Below are 20817 nucleotides of genomic sequence, written 5' to 3'. Positions count from 1 at the left end.
TAAATTTTATTTTTTACAAGCAGAACGATGCATTTAAAGTATATTGTTGAAACCAATCACCCAAAGGCAAAATGAGAAGTTTTATTTTATAATTTTAGTTACTGGCCTACAAAGCATTGAAGGAAGCTCAGAACGAGCTCGAAAGTTGGAGCCAAACGATTTTATTTAGTTTCTCCGATTAGATTGTTTACTTGCTATCTAAGTACAATAAACTATTATTTGAACGTCAAACAATGAAACAAATCGCTTGGCATTTTGTTAGAATGGAAGAGGAAATCAATAACAAAGGGAAGAAAATTTCTGCATCAACCTGCATAAGCCATTTCTTGTCGTTTGAAGTAGTGAGGGGGCCTAAGTCTTATTCGCTTTATAAATTTTGCCCATTTCTTTGTTTAGGTTTATTGAATGAGAGATAAACTTCGATATTTTTTGACTCTATACCTGCTAATATCGATCATTGGCAGCCGCTTCTTAGGATGTCACGTGACGCTCTTCTTTACCACAGTATGCGACAGAGGATGTTTTGTCACATCTTGTCGTTTGAAGTAGCGAGCGCACCTATATCTCATTCGCACAAGGTTTGCCCATTTCCTTGGATAGAGTTATTAAATGAGATATAAACCTCGATTTTTTTTCAGATTTTATAACTTTTAGTTTCATTGGCAGCCGTTCCTTAGGATGTCACGCGACGCGCTTCTTTAACATGTCAAGCGACGTGATGTTTTGTCATATATCGTTGAGGAGGCGAGAAAAAAGAAATTACCTTTCACTTTGGGAGATGGTGCTTTAATCTGTCTATAGAAAGCGTTCTCATCATGGGAGGTACCCTAGGTCGGTGTGGTTCCTCGAGTGTAGAATATATGGATCTAATTTTTTTCCACGATTGCCTTTGATCCAAACTTAATTGGAATAGTCTAAAAAGAAAAAAAAAACCGAAATTTTATTAAAACTGAGGAGAGGCTGCACAAGGAGAACTTTTTACGGGTAATGGTTAAAATAGTGGCCATTTTAAGACGAGTTCCTAAATGTCATTACCCTCTGGAGTGTAGGCCGGTATGTTCGTAAGTTCCCGCCGGGATACGTGTTGGGGTCTCTCGGGATGCTGGTGAGGAGATTTCTACCAGGGTGCCACCAGGATCCTCGCCCGGATAAAAACTAGCGAACAAAATTGAATAAAATCCGGTTTCGCCGGTAGTCCCACCAATCCAGTATTTCACTCCCACTTCACTTTCCACTTCCACTAATTTTTTTTTTTCCGAGAAAGATCAGAGGTCTTCACGATGTTGGAGTTCGCTAACTGTACCAAGTTGTCAGACAAGGGAGACTGAAATTGAAACACACTCAGTTTTCTTTGGTTGATTCGAAAATGGCAGATAGTTCAGCGAACAACACTTCGCAGGAGTAACTACATAGTACTGTAATGATAATTTCATGAAAGTGCTTCAGAGCCGCGTGCAAGCCCGCTCTGACCTCTTCTTATATTGTCAATTACCGTATGTCAACCCTTCGTGCAAGGTCTTTCTAAGCTTTAAAAGACAAGAGAAGAATCGACCATTTTTTCCTGGAAATTTTTAGTCCATATGTGAATCAAGACTTGTATCAAAATATGGGTAAATCGTGCATGTGAACGAAATCATTCTGATCTTTGCCTTCGCTATTTAATATTTTAACATTGCCCATTCGGCTCAGACAGGCTCATTACAATATGTTCCCTCAAACACTTTTACGGTAAATGCCCACAACTGTCTGTCAATGACATGTCCTTTGGTCTCGTGCAACAACGTGTTACTTTATAATTTTTTAAACTATCTGTGGTAACAGGAAAAAAAACTTCTGTTTAAACCACAATATTTATTATTTTTCTCTTTTTTCCCCCTTTTATATACTTGGCTTCTAGCCTAACTTAAACTGTGAACAATTTTTTGTTATTTTGAAAAGTACCTTGTGTGCTTCCTTGCTCACTCCTCTACCACACTTTACGTGTTTAATAAAGCCTAGTTCAGAATTTAGGGTTGTTTTCATTAGAGGAGAAACATTTAAGTCAACAAAACTAAAACAAACAAACAAACAATATCAACTAAAAAATAACAACAACAACAACAACACCCAGAAACAGACTCTATCATACTGTAGTAACAAATGAGGGAACCCCCTAATTTTGTGATCTTTACCCCAAACTATAGCAGATCTCCGGCAAAGTGAACCAAATAGAGCGAACAGTGTTCTTCCTTCTGAGTTAGTCTCAAAGTTTCACCCTGGAACGTCAAAGTTGACGCTTCTAAGAGTCACAACAGACGTCGTGAAATGGCGGCCTTGGCGGCGGGACTTAACAAGAGATAGGTTGCGTAGGAGAGTCACGGCCAGGAATCAGCAGTTGACAGCTTTTTGAGACATGCGCTGCTGACGGGGCTCCCGACCAAAGCCTTAAAGACAAAGAGGGAGGAACGGCAATACAAGCTGCGTTTGAGATGTTTGAACGAGATGTAGAGGGATTTCGTCGAGTATTTCAAGTTAATTACCCTTCAAAAAGTTAGTTCATGACAACAAAGGAATCATAACAATAGAGAAAATAGGCCAAAAGAAAGAAATTTCTTTCGCGCTCTGAATAAAAAGGGAAACAAAATGTCCTTTTTTCCTTCACTGTTGTTTTTGGATGGCAACGAAAAGTCATTTAAAACCAATTAGAATTAGGGATGAGCGCATTTCTCTATTATAGCTTTTCTTTAAATTCTTGCATGTTTGGTCTCTTGTCCAGAAATTTTCAAGCGTAAATGTATTCTTTTAGAATAATGACGAACAGATGTAGTCTGCGTCTTGGGAAATCGGTTATGTGAGTTAAACGGGGCATGTCGTTAAAAGTTATTTGTTTATTTGAAAGTGTAATGTTGGTGTAATTTTTCTTGGTTGAACCATGATATGGCTTTGAACGTCAACTTTAGCTACTACTACCATAGGCATTTTTTTGTTACGGTACAATTTAACAGACAGAAAGAACACCATTAAACAACTTTTAATATTCTTACTAAAGAGCGACTCTTAAAGGAAGTACAAGCACTTATTTAAGCACTTAAAAATACTACAAATTAAATCTTAGCTCACCACTGACACAATCTTACAGTGGTCTCCCAAGTTCCTCAAAATTAACAATCTTCCACAATAGCTCTCTTTCATTAGAACTTTCTGAAAAATCAGTCACTCCCGACAACAACAAATACTACTGCTGCACGATTGAGTCCTTTTGTACAAATTGTTCCAGATAATTCCAGAAGCTTACAACAACCATTTTGGTGGTGTTACACCATAGTTACGTAACCTAATAAAATTTTGCAGAAAGTTCCTTTGTATGCATGTCGGCATTATTACGTATTCTAGAAATTTCTAGAAACTAATAGTTTCAGTGACTATCCATAGCATATAGCTAAAAGTAATAACAGTGTTTGATAAGAAGTTTGTAAACTAAGTAAGTGAAACAAAGCAGTCATCAGCATACGGAGCCATTAGGAATTTCAATTTATAGATTGGTTTATTTCGATGATTCCTGCCTGCAAATATACGATCACCTAGAAAATAAACTAATTATCATAAAAATGATAGGTTACAAAGACATGTAAAAAAGACAAAAGAATGCTTAAACAATAATGAAGACAAAGACCTCTTTTTACCTGCAGATCGTAACTCAGACCGATTGTAACCGACTTATTGCTGTTAACTAAGTGATTGTTCTAAGTATTTGGTTGTTATTTCCGGTTGGCTGAATCCAGTTATTTAAGTTAAGCACAGTTTCGATTCAAATTCAGCACAAGACTGCAATTAAACTGTCCATCCATTCCCAATCTCATTTGGATTGACCTGTGGGCTCTTCCTTGTGGAGTTGTCCTTTATAGAAGATGGAAAAACGATGTTCATCTTTCTTTTGAATCGCTCTCTGATCTGCAGATAGACGAGCAACACGAAATATGGTTCTTAGCACTCGCATATGTATTGAAACACTAAAACTTGATGACATAAAGTTAATGATCAGTTCAATCTTTTTTCTTACCTGAGTGTTTCGCATACAGTGTAATCAGGACACACTTCAGCATAAAAATGATTTCAAGATCATTAAATCTTACAAGATGCAAACGAATTAGTCAAATATCTATTAAGATTTCCAAGAAGGAAGGAAAATTACATATCTTATAATTGAAGAAGAAGTCTGTCTTCTCTTGCATAGTGAACACCTTTTTGTTTTGAAAAAACTTGGTCAGAGAGTGAAATAAATAATAGAGATTAATGACTTTTTACAGTTACCATCGAACACTGACCTGAGTAGAGTTAAGTATGGTGAAGATGTAAGCGAAAGCTTTATGAACAGGCGAGAGGAGACCGATTAGCCACGTGATACCCAGCTGGGGAATCATCACCACGCATGCTTTGATGCCAAGACTAGGAGTTAGAAAAAACATTCTTTTACTTTCCTTTGAGAATGAATTTTCATTGTTAGATATGTTGATGCCTTACTGATTAAGAAATGAGAAAGCTAGGCAAATATAGCCCCACAAGACGGCATGGCAATGTCCTCCGCTATTTTTTTTAGTTTTATGCTTTGATTCTCACCGTATTTGCTGAAAATGGTGGTCTGCCCCTGTTGGCTGCAACAAATTGGTCATCTCCCTTATCACTCGTAGGAGTATCAAAATGTTGAGCTAAAATATACAAAAAAAGTGATTATTTAGATATGGATGTCGAATAGCCAAAGCAGGGGAGGATCTTTGCCAAGGAAGTTACTAATTCGATAACCAGCGTTGGATGAAGAGTAATTTACGGGGAATAGAGCTCCCAACCGGGGAACCAAGATTAGGAGCTTCGATCCTCTGCCAATGAGCGAAAGAAATCGCGCACAAAAGTGTCTAAACTGAAAGAACCACGCCAACTAAAGCCCCATGTTAAATTATATAAATTCAATATATCCTACTCTTCCTGCTCCTTCATACTTGTCATTGTTTTTTTTTTTAATTTTTTGTTTTCTTTCATGAATTATTTTTGCGTTGAAGGAAGGGGGAGAATTTTTTTTTCTATACTGGAGAATTTATGAAGCTATCTTATGCCTGTGAGGACATCGTCTCAACAGGTTTTTCTCGCTATTGAAGACCATCGTTAGGTTAAAATTGACCAGCATTCCCGCAAACAACGGCTACGTCCAAAGCTTTTGGTAAGTAAATAGGAAAAAGAAATGGTAAATATTGTCTTGAGTCATATCATAATTACTTAATTCGTTTTAAAGAGCAGAGTAAAAATTATTTAGCGGCAATTAGTCCAGGGTATACAAATCACAGTCACCAACACTAATCATTAACTCACAACTTCAATAAAAGCCACAAAGGCGACAAATATCCAGATCAGGTTGTTAATCGAGGAAAGCCAAGATACAAATTGTCAGAAAATAAAATGATACCGATTTCAAACTATATCCAAAAACAAAACCAAGATTTAAACGCAACAAATTAAAAGGAGGAGAGCAAGACGAAACCCTTCAATTTTTTTCTTACTATTTATCATTCGTATAGCTTTGTAACCCTTCTTTTCCAGCAGCGATGCCAAGTGAAATGGCCACCATGATCACTGGAGGACCTACTCATAAATAAAGGCAGGAAATCGAAACACTTTACTGCATGACAACACCAGACTTGGCGATCAGAAAGCATGGTTACAGTTACCAGTGCATGTTTACTTACCCCATGAGATGACGTGATACGTGTACATTTTGGTGTTAATGTTGTAAACTTTCACAACGAAGAAGTAGAGATAAATTCCCTCGATCAGCATCCAACAGAAAGCGGCGATCAAGAAATACTGCATCAGAGCTGCTATTGTAACACAGACAGCCTGTGGAAAGGACGAGTTTTCGTATAATTCTTAACGTGCTTCTTTCGAGAAGATATTTACGGTGCAAAGAGTAAATTCATTCTACGGATAGAAGGAAAGGTTACTGACTTTGTTTTCTGTGGCGTTTATTCCAGCGAGGAAGATGATCTGTCCAGCCCCAAGGGACATAGAAACACTCATCCGAATTTGAGAGAGAGGTTTACAAGCATCTCTGGTAAAATAATGTTAAAAAGAAGAAGAATGAATGAGACAAAAGCAACAACACACAGAAAATATGGCAAAAAAAATTAACTAAATCTTGACAGCGAAGGAAAGAAGAAAGTCAGTAAATAGCTCCAAAGAGGACAAAAAAAAGAAAATATTACGAAGAAAATGTCTAAAGCCTAAAAAATTCATAAAAAGTGAAATCATAAGTTGTTCAAAAGTTCGTGATGGGGCATGAAATGTAGCCTGAGTTTGTGAATTATCCGACATGACTGTTCTTGTTTGCATGGAGATTGGCATTGAGATCTCTTTTCTCACCAGCCTTGTTGAGGGGAGTTAAGAATCTACCTCATTATTAATCAAGTGCATTACTTACGTGAGGCAAGAATAAAGTATTAATGTTAAAAGTATCCCGATTATGGAAAGGCTCAGTCCAACGTAGGTGGCAACTTTCAGAATGGTTTCGTCCTCCTCGGTGAGCTGTGTCAAGAAAAGAAAAATTAAAGGACAACGTTGAGTTAGTTCATTGAGCCCATAAAACTATTAAGTAAGGCAAAAATAACTTTATTACCTTTGTGCTACCGTCGTAGTCCATTAAGACGGCAAAATGCGTCAAATGATTGCAACTGCAAACTGTTTCTTCTGAGTTACTTTTTGATGTAATTACATGACAACCTTCCTATGAAAAGCTGTCACACATGAATAAAAAAGAAAAGTTAAAAAAAAATTATTCGTTGTTTGGGGAAGAGGCCTAGGTGATGTTTGACAATTTTGCGCCAAGATTTTCTTCTATTGTAGTTATAGTTGCGATAACATTTCAATCAGACTTCCCCTCTCTAAAAACGACAACATGTTGGCTTCCAGGAAAGTGTTTATCTGCGCAAAAGCATCTGAGAAAAATCATTCATTCTCCTCCATACTAAATTTAATTTAAGAAGGAATAAATACCATACAATATATAATATATATAATATATAATAATATATTGTAGTATTTTACCTTTTGCTGAGGCCACTCCAAAACATACAGCGCTTCTCTGCCGTCAAGACCTGAAAATAGATTTTATCTTGTCAGAATAAATCAAAACAACGCATAGAAACTAATTTTCATGTTACCTTTTGGTTTCTGAACTGTAGGATGACATTTTCTCGCGATTTCTCTGGCTTGGGGTTCATAGTTACGGCCATTATCCTGGAGTTGATATACCTATGAAGAAATCGTATTTGAAAATGGACCAGAACCAAGGAAGCAATATGACATATTTTTTTGTAGATTCAGGCTAATTTTTCATGAAGGTGGAATGGTCAGAGACAAGCAGGGAGTCTTCCAACCCTAGTTTTTGGAAAGTTTCTCAGTTCAGTTTAGTTGAACTTAGATCTTATGTGTATCCGTGTTATGTGTTTTTTGAGGTAAACGACATGGAGTAATATGAAAATAACGGCACCTTTGGTTGTCTGTTTCACTCTTCATGGCTTGGTCTGTCAGAAGTAGGTCATGCAAATCCTTGTACACACATGCAACCACCATTGATCCTTTAAACCCCAAGGATCAACAAAAAAATGTTATCAAACAACAACAAAAAAAGCACACAAAATTGAAATTTTTATCAGGCTCTAAGGTATGTGACATTTTAGGGAGGGGGAGTGATTAAAGAAGATAGACTATGTAAACTAAGGAAGCGCCTTTACATGGGGCTTTATTTCGACACAGAAATTTCTATTGGAGAAACCAAGGTAATACTAAAAGTAAAGTTATCACAATAGTTAATACGAACCATTTTCCTCAAAAGTTGAAGAAGCGATATCGATTCTTGCTCGCCATTGTTGTTCCTCAAAGTTGAAGCCACTTGCATTCTGGCGATAGGCTTTTTGAATGACCAAAACAGTCGGAAAGAAAAATTACAAATGAAAGCACCTTCGGTGAAATTTACAATAGCACACCTACACAAACTTCCATTTTGTGGTGTACACAAATATTTCATAATCTTATGGGTTGGAAGTGTAATGTATGTATCTTATTTGCCCTTCCACGACTATTCGACGAATTCAACCATTTTACAAAGTTTTTTCAATGTAAGACTAATAAAAAAGTGAGTAGTACTGCACGGACTAAAATTGTGAAAACTCAATTCGTTCCTCGAACTGTTTCGTTGGAGAACTATAAAGTTCATTCAGAGAATTTTGAAGCGTACGGTTAAAAATCTTGCATTTATGTACATCACAGACGATAGGCCAATTTTGAGCTCAGTGTACGGTATGAAGTAAGTGGAAAGCATTTCTAAGATTTGACAATTTTATTTAGTAAAGGTCCACCCAGGTCCAATTCCTGGCCCTTTTTTTTAGACCAATTCTCCATTTATTTTCATAGTTCGTAGTGTTTCGCCTTTGAATTTCGTCATTAATCAAATTCCATTCTTCTTGGGTTTCAAAGGAAACTAGGTCCCCGCCTAGACTTGAGCAAGTGTCTTTGCTCCAGTACCAGGACTCTCCATCCACCGAAATTATGTACCAAGAGTTTTTAAAAGTTATGTTTGGGCATTCTACATGATGATGAAGATGATAACAAAAATACCAATTATCCAAATGATGATAAATAAAGTGATAATTATAACAGCAATGATAACATAAAAAGATTATAATCACAATCACAACAAAGGAAAAAAACGAATGAAACAGAAAACGTGACTCATTCACTAATGAATTCCTTTATTTTTACATCCTATGTATTTGTCTGATCAGTGTCAATAAATACCATACATCTTTCTTCACTACGGCGTCCGCCACACTTACCTGCTTTTGTGGATTAGTTAACTTCACATCAGCTAAGATTATTTGTGAATTCATATCATTTTGGTAGTGGAGTTTTTAAATATTAATTAGTTCCTCGTTGAGCTGACACCTCCCCCACTCCGCCCCCTACTCTTCCTCCTCTATCTAATCAGACTTAAAAAAACGTAAAATTAAATGTGAATGTAGGTTCCCACAAATGTGCAACTGGAGATACGCAGTTAACCGTATGCAGTTGTTATGGGCAAAGAGCAAAACTTTAAAGTGTACGCAACAATCTCAAAAGGTTATCTGGGTAACGATAATCAATAGGGATATAAAAATTAAAGATAAATAAATTAGGGTTAGCTCGTGCAGTTTAGAATTTAAAGAAAGTCTTGCAATTAAAACAGGTTGTTCAAACCCGTGATGCCTCGTCCTTAAATTGACATTTCCTAGGTTTCCCTGAATTCCTGAGGTTAAGTCTAACCATGACCTAAAAGCTACCAGCAATACCTTCCAGGTTATCGCTTACAATTCCGACAAGATTTTTCCGATAACCTTTCTCAAAAGAACTGCATTTATTATTTGTTTTTCTCAGAGGGCACGGTAAAGAATCCTGGAATCTTATTGGTACTTAACGCGGTCCGGGTTTTCCTATCTCTGCCCACGGGCACGGTATCGCTTGAGCGAGCCGCCGATTACATCTCTAGCTTTGTTGCTATTTTTCAAGAAATTTATTTCGTTTTGCCGGCTGGACAGTATTTTTAAGCAAATCGTTTTGGAGCAAATCAAGCCGATCGATAACTTATTAATTCTCACTTTCTCTCTCTCAGATAACTTTGTTTCCCTTCAAAAAAAATTGGTTTTGAGATGAATATTGGTAGCAAATATGTCATAAGATAGGTTAACGCGCTGCCTTAAAGCCGCTTGTAAATAACCTAAACCTTACAAGAAGTAACTCAGAAAGTTAAAACGTGAGGTATTTCTTCACAGTTGAATTCATTAATGGTAATTTCATTCATTATGTATCTGAATTCTTTCAAAAAATTTTTTCCTTGGAGAACAGTGAGGTAGGTCTTTTATACTTCAAATACGCTTTCGGTAAGTCTTTGCAGGTCCGTTCAAATTGGACATTGGTACCATAAATTTCGCAACAGTAAACAAAGGAATTCAACGCGAAAAAGCTGCTTTAAAATTCCCCTTTTGATGAAAGACCAGAGTTGCACTCGCGATTGCAGCAAACAAACGAGGGAACTCCCACAACTTCAAAACATAGATTTAAATTTATTTAAAATTACTTTGCAGTTCAGTTTATATGCCAAACCAGCGCCGTTGTCGTTGTTGATTTGTTTTAAAGGGTGCATGCGTTTTTTTGTTACGCGCTCTCTAATTGACAGTTGTCAAATTGTGACAGATACTTGTCAAAAAATGTTTCAAAGTTTGTTTGGAGGCCTCTTAAATTACCTTTTTCATTACCCAAATATAAATATTTCGGTGAGGCCTCTTTTTTATTTACATTTATTCAATCTGTTTCAACTACCATTTACTAGCTCAAAATTTGTTCAGTTCAAGGAAGGTTTTGCCACTCTTACAACCCTAACTCATTAAGGCTCATATGGAAAACATTTAGTTAATTTCAAGAGGAAAAAACTGTTATTTATCAGCCAAGGTCGGTCCGTATTGGGAAAAACTGTGCAATTTATCTCCACTACCAGTGCTCAAGACCTTGGGCACAGTATTACTCAATACAGACCTTCCAGCCGGCGAATAACATATTTATCATTGACTTGTACGAGAAACTCACACCCGGACACACAAAAATAAAAGTAATTCGATATGTTATGCTCAAAACAGAAAGCCTACACTCACTTAATTTGTGAAACACGTATTACGGAAATTTCATGGGCAGTGTGTTCAACTACTTATGCCTAAAAGTTCATTCATAGCTCACACGTTCAAGTTAGGTGAGCAGAGTATATTCTGTGAACTATGTTTTTTTTTACTTTTAAGAAGCAAGAGCAATTTTCATGACACAAGTGCAAGACTGCTAATGTTTCAGCACATTATATACTTTATGGTTAGAATGTGATCTTACCTCCGGGCATCTCGCAAATGTAGGCATCTTCTTTATTATTCCGAGGGATACCATTAAAGAGGCTTCCGTTCATGGATATTTCTGCCCTTTCGTCGTTCCCATTTGGCTCAGAATCTCGCCATTTCGAGATATTCAGCTGTTTTCCACTCTTCCATATCCAAACCCCGTCTTTCTTCTCCAAACCAATGAGCCACGCATTAGTAGTCGAAGTATTACAAGTACCACGCTTTTGAATCTCATGATTGATAAACTGCCATTCTTCCTCAGTCTCGATGGAGACTAAATAACCTCCCAAGATTGAGCAGACGTCATTGTTAGGAAACCTGTAAATTTTGCTTTTCGAAAATATATAAGAGGAGTTTTTGAAACAGGTCGGTTGGCACTCTATAACAAGAAAATAAATAAATAAATAAACGAAAAATGTATACTGAAGATAGCAACACTGACTGAGCGATCGAGAAAGTATTTTTTATATCATTAATTTTAATAACAGACGATGGGCATCAAAACCCTCTACATCCCTGAAGCAAATATTAGAATCAGGCCAGGTTTTAAAAGTGGATCTTTGGGAGATCAGGGTAATAGCACCGTTATTCTTTGACTTTTTGTTTTGCTTTCCAACTCACGTTTTGAATCGCAATCCAATGTAATTTTAAAAGGAAAGTCTATAACTCATTAGTATGATAATTGGTCAGGTATTATCTTTTTTCCCGTCTATTTAAAGGAACTTGAATATTAAATCGGAATGAAGCGGCCTCACCTGTCCCTGGCAATTTCATCAACAAACGAAGGATGACTGTAGAAGAGAAAATGGACAAATAAATTGATTGTTATCTCAAGAGTAACATTTGAAACAATGAAAAAGTTTATTAGATTTTGAGTAAGACGAGTACTAATGCATTTTATTTGCTACATGCCCTTTAACATCCATTCATGAATTTTATTACCTTCCTAAGGAGCTGACGGAGAAATTATAAAAAATGCAGCATCTCCGCAATTCACCAACCAGCTGAATAAAACTTTTCACATGTGGAAACATTTTTAAGGATACGATAGACCCTCAGGAATGTCGTTTGGAAAATTTTTTTTAAACGGGTTATTCGCGCAACCGAACTATAAACGAATGAAAAGGATGTAAAATGTGCTATCCAGAAAAAAAAATGTTTCAGCGAATGAATCGGGTATCAAATCTGAGCGCTCAAATAAAACTTGCACAATTTGAATCTTGAGGGGTTGGTCTCCAAAATTTTGTGAGGATTTTTCCATGTTCTTGGGAGTTACAAAACTATGCATCAGCAGGCCGCGGAACCTGCGGAACCTCCAGAGCCCATATAAAATTTTTTAAAAGAAGAGCAATGGTTTGAGTATTAAGTTTGCTTTCGGGCATAAAGAAAAATAATTTAGAAGAGAAATATGTTCTAATTAACTATGACGTCCAACTTGGCGAGCAGTCAGCAGTCATCTACTCTGAGTTTTAATGACAAAACAACAATATGAAAGCTCTAAAGGTTTGGGTACCGCGATGTCTGAATAACGCCTCATCCGAACGCTCTATGGAAACCTACTTTGCACTATACGGAATCTAAACGGCTTGAGGAATCCAATTTATAAGAGATCCATGTCTGATTAAGAACTAAAAGTTTAATGAGGACATCTTTAAAGTCTGTTTTGTTTTGTTTTGTTTTGTTTGAATTAACAGTGCCAAATATCCACCACCTGACATTTTTTCTCTGTTTGGTTTGGCTAAATTTCACAGGACGTTCCAAAATGGATATTAATGTGTCACAAGTGGAAAGTCAAGGTATAATTAAGGTGGTACTAACCTAGCGAACAACATATACGAATGTGTCATTACGGGTGATTATTATTCAATTATTTTAAATTGTATGGAAAGAGAAAAATATTGAGAAACTAATGATAACGATAATGGTGATAATTAGCTTTAATAATTAGACAACAACTCGAGAGGTCATGTTAGGAGTTTAGTATGGTTCGTTATTAGAGTTCCGTAAGTTTAAATATCGAAATAAATATTTTACAATAAAAAGTCCATTTCGACGGTTTCATAGCTACCACAGAACAAACAGGAATAAGTAGGGTCGTACTCACCCAGCATACAACATATTACCGGGGTTTTGAACATTTTGCCGGATTCACTTCTATTTGATTCACACTGCTTGAGAGTTGCGGATTTGCGGCATCCTCATAAAAAGCCTTTCGAACGAGTTAGATTGTAATGAAAATCATGATCTCTGAACACATGTTCATGGCGTTAGTCTCCATTTTTTTTTCTGTCATAGACGGACCAATCGACAAAAAGCAACTTGCACCTGATGTAGAGCATTGTTTTTCTAATACAATTGAAAAGCTTCACGGCATCAAAATACTTTTTGTAGTTCAAGTGTTGTAGAAGAAGCAGCTAAAAAATATTTGATGGTAAGAACGGTAATTTCTTTATGAACTCTGTTAAATGAAAGTTGTCCTAAACAAAATTCTGTTTTATCAACGAGCAGCTTAAGCTAGTATGCCATCTGTTCGTTATGCATAAATGGAAATTATTGTTATTTATTCATCTCGCCTATGACATGCTAATTAATTCGTATGCCTTTAAAACAACGGTGGCTAACGGCCAAAGTTTAGTGTTCAGCCTAAAAAACAACTGTCCCCTAGAAAAAAGTCATGGAAACCATCACTTTTGTGTCCAAATGTTTGAATTCCAACAATTTAGAACGAGCGGCGAGTCAAAAGCTCTTAGTGCGAGACGTTCTTGGGTCATAGTGATGTGCTCTGTGGGCGAGACATTCTACTCTCCCAGTATCTCTCCACGCTCATGGAATAATTGATTATTTATTCTGGAATATTCGCTCGTCTTAGCTGGGATATATTAGGTCAATCGAAGCTTGAAGCGTTTTGACCTATCGCATTTGAGCAGTGTAGAGAGAAAAGTGCTTGTATATTTCAGAATAATTTTTATTTTAACTTCTTCCGTCTTAATCGCACGCTTCGTCATCCATGTTTATTTATAAATGGGTATGACGTTAACTAGACTATTATAAACTGTTGGCCACATCTACATAACTGACTCCTTCTCTCGCTTGTTGAAATTCCTCTGCAATGCTAAGTTTCACTGTAGTGATATTTGTAAACCAGGCCCATCGAAATATTCTGCATTTTTATCGCTAAGCTTTTTCCTTTAAATTGTATACTCTATGTAAAAGTTCTTTAATCGTTGTTCAATGATGTGTGCCGAATAGTTTATAATCTCTTGGTTTATGCCTTTTCCGGCTAACATTGCCCCAGTTTAATTCCAAATTAATCGATGTATTTTCGATTTAAAACGATACTCCTAATTTTAGGAATGCGAAAAGAAATTGGTAAAAGTAACTGTTCAAAAAAAAAAGATCCACTCATAAGAGTTTTTTTTCTGTTCTTTCTAAATAAGTTGTTTACTTATTTAAACATTTACGTATTGATATATTTATTCATTAAGCAACAACTTTGAATGTCAGCATTAGCAGCTAATGCTATTAGTATTATTTGTAACGGTACAATTTAACAGACAAAAAGAGCATCATTAATCAACAGAATCATTTAATTTATTAAACAACTTGTAATATTCTTGCCAGGGAGCGACTCTTAAAGAAGTAGAATAATGATCCTTAAAAAAAACTGATTGAAGCCCACCACAAACTACTTCTTTGCTCACCACTGACGTGACACAATCTCGAAGTTGTCTCCAAAGTAACTCGAGATTAACAATCTTCCACGGTTGCTCTCTCTCGGTATAGCTTTCTGAAAAGTCCGTCCCTCCCTACAACAAGTACTACTGCTGCACGACTGTGTCCTTATGTTCAAAGTATTCCCGAAAATTCCGGACGCTTACAACACAACTATATTGGTAGTGTTACATCCTAACTACGTAACCTATTAAAGTGCTCCAGAAAGTCCCTCGGTATGCACTCCCGCATGACTAGGCATTCTCGAAATTTCTAGAAACCTATAGTTTCAGTTATTATCCATAGCTTATTGTTTAAAGTAATAACAGTGTTTGGTGAGAAGTTTGTAAATTCAATAAGTAAAACGTCGAATATGAAATAATAGTGCAGTAAGTGCAGAAAGTTAGCGCGCAAGAATCGAAAGATAAATACATTCAATTAAAGCTGCGTGCTAGAGTGCTTCTTAAAGAAAGACAATTCGTAATATGTTGGCTTAAATTCCCGCCTCGTCTGTATTGGACTGTGGTCTTATTCGAAGGAAAGTCGTCAAGATACTGGGCCATTAGAAATTTAAATTTATAGATTGGTTTATTTCGATGAATCTTGCCTACAAATTTACGATCGCCCAGAAAATAAACTTGTTATCGTAAAGAAGATAGATTACAATTACAGCTAGTTGAGTGCTTAAACAATAATGAAAAGAAATAACTTTTTGTAGCTGCAGATCGCAAATCAGATCGATCGTAACCGACTTATTGCTGTTATCTAAGTGATTGTACCAAGTAATTGACCGTCATTTCCGGTTGGCTGGATCCAGTTATTTAAGTTAGGTGCGATTTCGATTCAAACTCAGTAAAAGACTTCAATTCAACTGCGCATACATCCCCAACCTCACTTGGATTGACCTGTGAGCTCTTCCTTGTGGAGTTGTTCTTTATAGAAGATGGAAAACAATATCTTTCTTTTGAATCGCTCTTTGATCTGCAGATAGACGAGTAACACGAAATACGGTTTTAGCTCGAGTACCCAGATATCTATCGAAACACTAAAACTTGATGATATGGAGTTAATAATCAGTTTGATTTTTTTTTTCTTACCTGAGTGTTTCGCATACGGTGTAGAGCGAAAATTAGGAAACCCTGCAGCATGAAAATGATTTCAAGATCATTAATTTTTGCAAACAAATTAGTCAAATACCTATAACGATTTCAAGAAGGAAAGAAAATTGCGTATCTTATAATTGAAAAAGAAGTCTTCCTTCTCTTGCATAGCTAACTGCATTTTTGTTTTCAAAACTCCAAAAGCTTATCATGTAATCATTGTAATGGTGTCTCACTTGGTTAGAAAGTAAAATAATGATAGAGATTGAATAATTTTAAGAGTTACCAGCGAATACTGACTTGAGCAGAGTTGGGGAGTATGGTGAAGACGTAAACGAAAGCTTTATCTACAGGCGAGAGGAGACCGAATGCCACGTGACACCCAGCAGGGGAATCATCACCACGCATGCTTTGATGCCAATTCCAGGAGTTAAGAGAAAACATTCCTTTATTTTCCTTAAACAATGTATTTTCATTTTTAGATATCGTAAGGGCCTTACTTATTAAGGAATGAGGAAGGTAGGCGAAAAGAGCCTCACAGGAGAACATGGTAACCTCTTTCACTATTTTGTTTTCGTTTTGTGTTGTCAATCTTACCGTATTTGCTGAGAATGGTCGTCTTCTCCTGTTGGCTGCGACAAATTGGTCATCTCTTATATGACTCGTTCGAGTATCAAGATGTTGAGCTGAAGAATACAATAAAGGTAAATTGATTATTTAGATATAATTATCAAATAGCCAAAGCAGGAGAAGATCCTTGCCAAAGATGTTACTAGTTTGGTAACAAGCGTGGTATGAAGAGTCATTTACGGGGAATAGAACTCCCAAATGGGAGACCTAGATTATGAGCTTCGATTCTCTGACAGTGAGTCAAAGAATCGCGAACTTTAGTGTCTAAACTGAGTGAGCTATGCATAGTGAGTCCTCATGTTAGATTACACAAATTTAATATCTCCAAATCTTCCTGCTCCTTTCATCTTGCTCGATGTTTTTTTTTTAGTTATTTTTGGAGCTTGGACACTGATCCGTTCATGAACGCGAATTTTAACTTCGGCTCCCCTGCAGAGCATTTTTAAAATGTCGTCTCTGTTAGCCTTGTGTCCAGACTTCCAACGGTGAAGCCGTACGACTACTTCTTCTCAGTGCAAACTGAGACTGCTTATCATTTTTCCTTAAATAATAGGCCTGCATACAGTGGCCCATGTATTTCAGCACCACGGTCTCCTTGGCTTTTCCAGTTTCGAGCAACAAGTTTTAAGTATTGAAATTTTTGGGTACAATTTTGCCGAGGAAAGAAATTTGTTTAGTTTCTTAGCTACTCTCTACAGGTTTATGAAAAGCAATCCTCAACATTAATATTGTGATATTAACATATCATTTTAATGTGTAATGATACTCTACCTAATGCAAGTGCACTCGCTATTTCGTTGTCTGCATTGATGTCCGCTGGAGACTTCGGAAACTTTCAGATCACACCCTTTTCAGGCTTTACGATGTCAATCAAAGATTGCACAGTCTCCAGACCATCGTAATTGTACCAGACTCGCAGAGTGGTGTACGAACACGACTGAACACACGGGAAGAAACACTGGTTGTATTGACGAGTGGTGTAACAGCAATCGATAGAGTTTCCCATAATGAAGATAATGGACATTTAGAAAATTAAAAAAGTCAAAAAGAGAATAATGATCAACTTTTACGAATCAAAATAACGATTGATAATATTTAGATGAAGTCTAAAAGCGGAGCTGTAGGGATGTTATAACTGTACAGCCCTTTACCTCATTAAAACTTATCATTGGCTGTCAAAGAATTTATTCATGGCAACTAGGAGGGAGACATTAATCATGAAGAGGGGGGCTTGGAGTCAAGGGCCTTTCAGTGGGGGCAGCTTTCCTTTGTTCATTTAAGAAATGAGACGGTCATCTTCTTAAGTAAGTTCCGTGGATAATAAGAGTGAATGACTAGCTAGATAATTTGTGCAAATAGCCAGTAAAGGATTAAAAACAAGATATTTTTAAATTATTGGCGGAAAGCGTCCTCAGTGATCAAATGAATTGGATCAAAGTAGTTATGAAAGACCGAATAAAAACTGTGAACATTGACAAAGCGATGTTGGAATTTTTCGGTATGAAGCGGAGATGAAGAAAAAAAAACTTCATTGCCTCGATGCGCGCTATTTATTTCTTATTGAGTGCGTATAGAGATAAATCTGTACTCGAGCCAAGATGCCTATCCAGCAACAGCCTATTCTTGTTTCTGTAGCGTGAAGTGACAAGAAGTATAGCAATTCTCCCCCTGGCTGGAATGCTCGTCCGTAACATGTTCCTCCCCCCATTCCCCCCACCCAACCCCTTGCTCAGCATTTCGTCAGGTTTTTCTGTCAGTTCGCCGGTACCCATTTGAACTCCTAGATGAAGCGAGGCACTGTGAGGATAAAGAGACTTGCCTAAGAACAGAGCACAATATGTGAGAAATTTTAGTGCGAACTCTGCAATGGTAAATCGACGAATGTGGACATCGTTGTGTTCCAAATACGAACTTATACAAATTTCTTTCTGGGATTCCGTTCTCACAATAAGACAAATTTTGATGATCACATATTTTTTATGTATTTTTTTTTTTACAGAAGATGGCTAAGAAATATACAAAGCTTTAAAACGCATGTGCTGAGCTGCTAGGCCGTTTTACCAAGTCGCAGCCGCCGTGGATTAGATACCTTTAACTACGACGACGGCGGCAACAGGGACGAAGCCAAACCAAAAAGATCTAATGAGCAGAACAAAAGCAGAACAATAGCAATTGAATGCAGAGTTAGGGAAACTGAGGCCTCTACAAGAGAGACAATCATGAACATAAACGTGAACCACGCACTAAGCTCGAATTAAATGTTAGACGAGATGTAGCCTTCAAGCTAGCACTTCCTGTTGCAGTTGTTTTTCGTTCAGTCAGCGGAAAACAAAAGGGCGTCGCGCGAATAAAGAAATCGCAAGGGTCTGCCTCCTCTTTTCGTGTTAACGGAGGTTTGTTTTTCTTTTGATGGAAAAATAGACCAAATGGTCAATTACCCTCAATCATCGTTTTCGAATAAATCTGCTGCGTATTCATTGCCGCAATTAAAAAAATAATCTCTTGAAAAAGTTCAACTTGAGCTAGTAGGCTAGTTTACACTGGAAGCACATTTTCAACTCGTTTCTTTTTTATAATTTTGCCGTAGTTTATTGTTACAATGGTTTCCCTTGAGCCACACGGCTAGATCACGCTACCATAACATTTGGACGTGATGTTGAAAGAAAGGAAAACATCAAGAACCACATCGCTTAAAGATTTCATTATTCTGCGATCGGGAATTTTACGAGTTAATTGTCTTCATTCAAAACATTAGAAGCTTCTAGTGATTACTGAATTCCTCAGCAGTCGAAAAACTACGGGAATTAGCCTCATATTGAATAAACAAACTTAGTCACTGTGATTGCATAGGTAAAAATACCTGCGTTGTTTAAGAAGTGATCATATCATAAAATCAGTTAGGAGAGATTTATTTGGAAAGAAATGTAGCTGTGATTTTGTGATTTCCACTTCTGAGAGGAATTGTTAAACTATCCCAGGCATATCAGAAGTTTCTAAAATGTCTAACAAAATAAATTAGGACGGATGGTTTTGTGTTTGACTTTCTATAAGTTTAGAGACTGCGTGAGACCTTTGTATGGCAAGGGATTAGATTGTTATAATCTTAAACACAATTTTGAATTGTGCTGCGCTGAAGCCGAGAACCTCAAATTCCTTTCTACCGAAAAGATGATTTTTCGAAATGAAACTTACCTCATTCAGCTAATAATGAAAGTATTGTAACCGAGAGCATCTTGACAACCGTCAGCCAACTGATCAGGAAAGTTTGCACGTACGCGGGTGCCCTCGATTGTTTTCACTTTGTAAACAGTTTGCAGCTTTTGAGTGTCAATGTTTTAGCTTCGTATTTACGTAAGTGATTACGTTAACCTCTGGTCGTGTGCGATGACTGCCGAATTGGTTACTCGACAACGTGTCAACAAAAGACAAAACATCCAGCTTTGAGGAATAAAGAAAACTGACTCGCATTCCAGTTTTCAAAAACTGTTTATTTATAACCAACAAGAAGATATTGTAAGTAATATTTGCTGAAATTGCATCACGTTTTCTTTGCCAATGGACCATAACAGATTACACACCTGACACAAAAGGATATATTTGTCAGAGGATTGTATTTTGAATGTACAATTAGTCAACACGATGATTTTAGAAGCGTTAACTATCAAATAATATTGAGAAGGTTTTAAACATTACTCACTGAGGAATCCATATTTTAAAACCACCTTTATAAAGAAAGAATCAAATAATGAATTAGTCGAGAGCTAAGGGTATTAAAGCTAACAGTAAGTATGATTGTCTGGATAAGTGAACTATTTAAGTGATCACCAATTTTTCATCTCACTTCCCCTCCGCGAGACATGAAATTAGTGCCAATCACTTTCATGGACATTAGCTCTTTTCAGGACAATACGCGCTTCTTGATCGACCGTTCTTTCTAACTTTAAGCAGTTTCTACCGCGAACATTTCTTCTTGTCATGCAGCTGGAAGTTCAAGATCAACGAGTGTTATCGACGACGCTGAACAATATCGAAACCACGGATAAATGGTCTTTGGTATTACTGCTTTTTTCCTCAGAAACTTTACAGATTTCTAGTTTAAGCAATCCTCTTTGAAAGTGATGGTATATTGTAAAGTGGCACCCGAGTTTATAGAGCAGTATCCAAAAATTTCATTTTATTCTCGTATCGTAACCAAGTGTTGATATCTCTGACCATATTCAAGGCATTTGCATTAATCTCAGACATGCCTCAATCGTCTTTGGACGTCATTCAATGACTGAGTAACATTAGCTGGCTAATTAGTGGTTGACTTAAAAATTAAAACAAGACATGTCAGAAATATCATATGATCATTACATTATGGTGAGCCTGGGAGAGAAATCAACTGCCCTCAGCAAAGCAACCCAGATGTGTAACTATAGCGCGTGAGTGCATCAAAA

The 20817-nt window shown here is 36.8% G+C and overlaps 2 protein-coding genes and 2 long non-coding RNA genes across 5 annotated transcripts in view; all 4 read right to left on the bottom strand.

Annotated features, from left to right (window-relative positions):
* LOC149052052 (adhesion G protein-coupled receptor L4-like) overlaps positions 1-6760 on the bottom strand; it is a 204298-nt gene extending 197538 nt beyond the window's left edge. Inside the window, exons 1-6 of one of the 2 annotated variants that reach the window (XM_089183331.1) lie at positions 6641-6760; positions 6446-6549; positions 5974-6076; positions 5715-5865; positions 4597-4685; positions 2995-4425 (exon numbers count right to left, since the gene is read on the bottom strand). In XM_089183331.1, coding sequence (XP_089039457.1) covers positions 4345-4425; positions 4597-4685; positions 5715-5865; positions 5974-6076; positions 6446-6549; positions 6641-6664 — 552 coding nt within the window. In that variant the 5' untranslated portion in view covers positions 6665-6760 and the 3' untranslated portion in view covers positions 2995-4344. Of the gene's footprint in view, positions 1-2994; positions 4426-4596; positions 4686-5714; positions 5866-5973; positions 6077-6445; positions 6550-6640 lie in introns of those variants that run through there. The other variant, XM_089183382.1, reaches the window with a different exon arrangement.
* A 304-nt stretch (positions 6761-7064) lies between these two features.
* LOC149052051 (uncharacterized) lies at positions 7065-8387 on the bottom strand. Its single transcript, XR_016179096.1, has 3 exons — positions 7514-8387; positions 7185-7275; positions 7065-7118 (listed from the first exon to the last, which is right to left on the bottom strand). It is a non-coding gene; the product is annotated as an uncharacterized LOC149052051 (long non-coding RNA).
* Positions 8388-10259: 1872 nt separating this feature from the next.
* LOC149052050 (CD209 antigen-like protein D) lies at positions 10260-13622 on the bottom strand. The gene is made up of 2 exons (XM_089185350.1): positions 11693-13622; positions 10260-11316 (listed from the first exon to the last, which is right to left on the bottom strand). The coding sequence occupies exons 1-2, from the start codon at positions 11709-11711 to the stop codon at positions 10916-10918; spliced, it is 420 nt and encodes a 139-aa protein (XP_089041476.1). The 5' UTR covers positions 11712-13622; the 3' UTR covers positions 10260-10915.
* Positions 13623-14510: 888 nt separating this feature from the next.
* Positions 14511-19865, bottom strand: LOC149052049 (uncharacterized). Its single transcript, XR_016181471.1, has 4 exons — positions 19571-19865; positions 16346-17336; positions 15746-15787; positions 14511-15629 (listed from the first exon to the last, which is right to left on the bottom strand). It is a non-coding gene; the product is annotated as an uncharacterized LOC149052049 (long non-coding RNA).
* Positions 19866-20817: the final 952 nt, after the last annotated feature.

Source organism: Pocillopora damicornis, chromosome 1 (genome assembly GCF_964200805.1).
Source record: "Pocillopora damicornis chromosome 1, jaPocDami1.2, whole genome shotgun sequence".
NCBI lineage: Eukaryota > Metazoa > Cnidaria > Anthozoa > Scleractinia > Pocilloporidae > Pocillopora > Pocillopora damicornis.
This window is presented reverse-complemented; position numbering and strand designations above follow the sequence as displayed.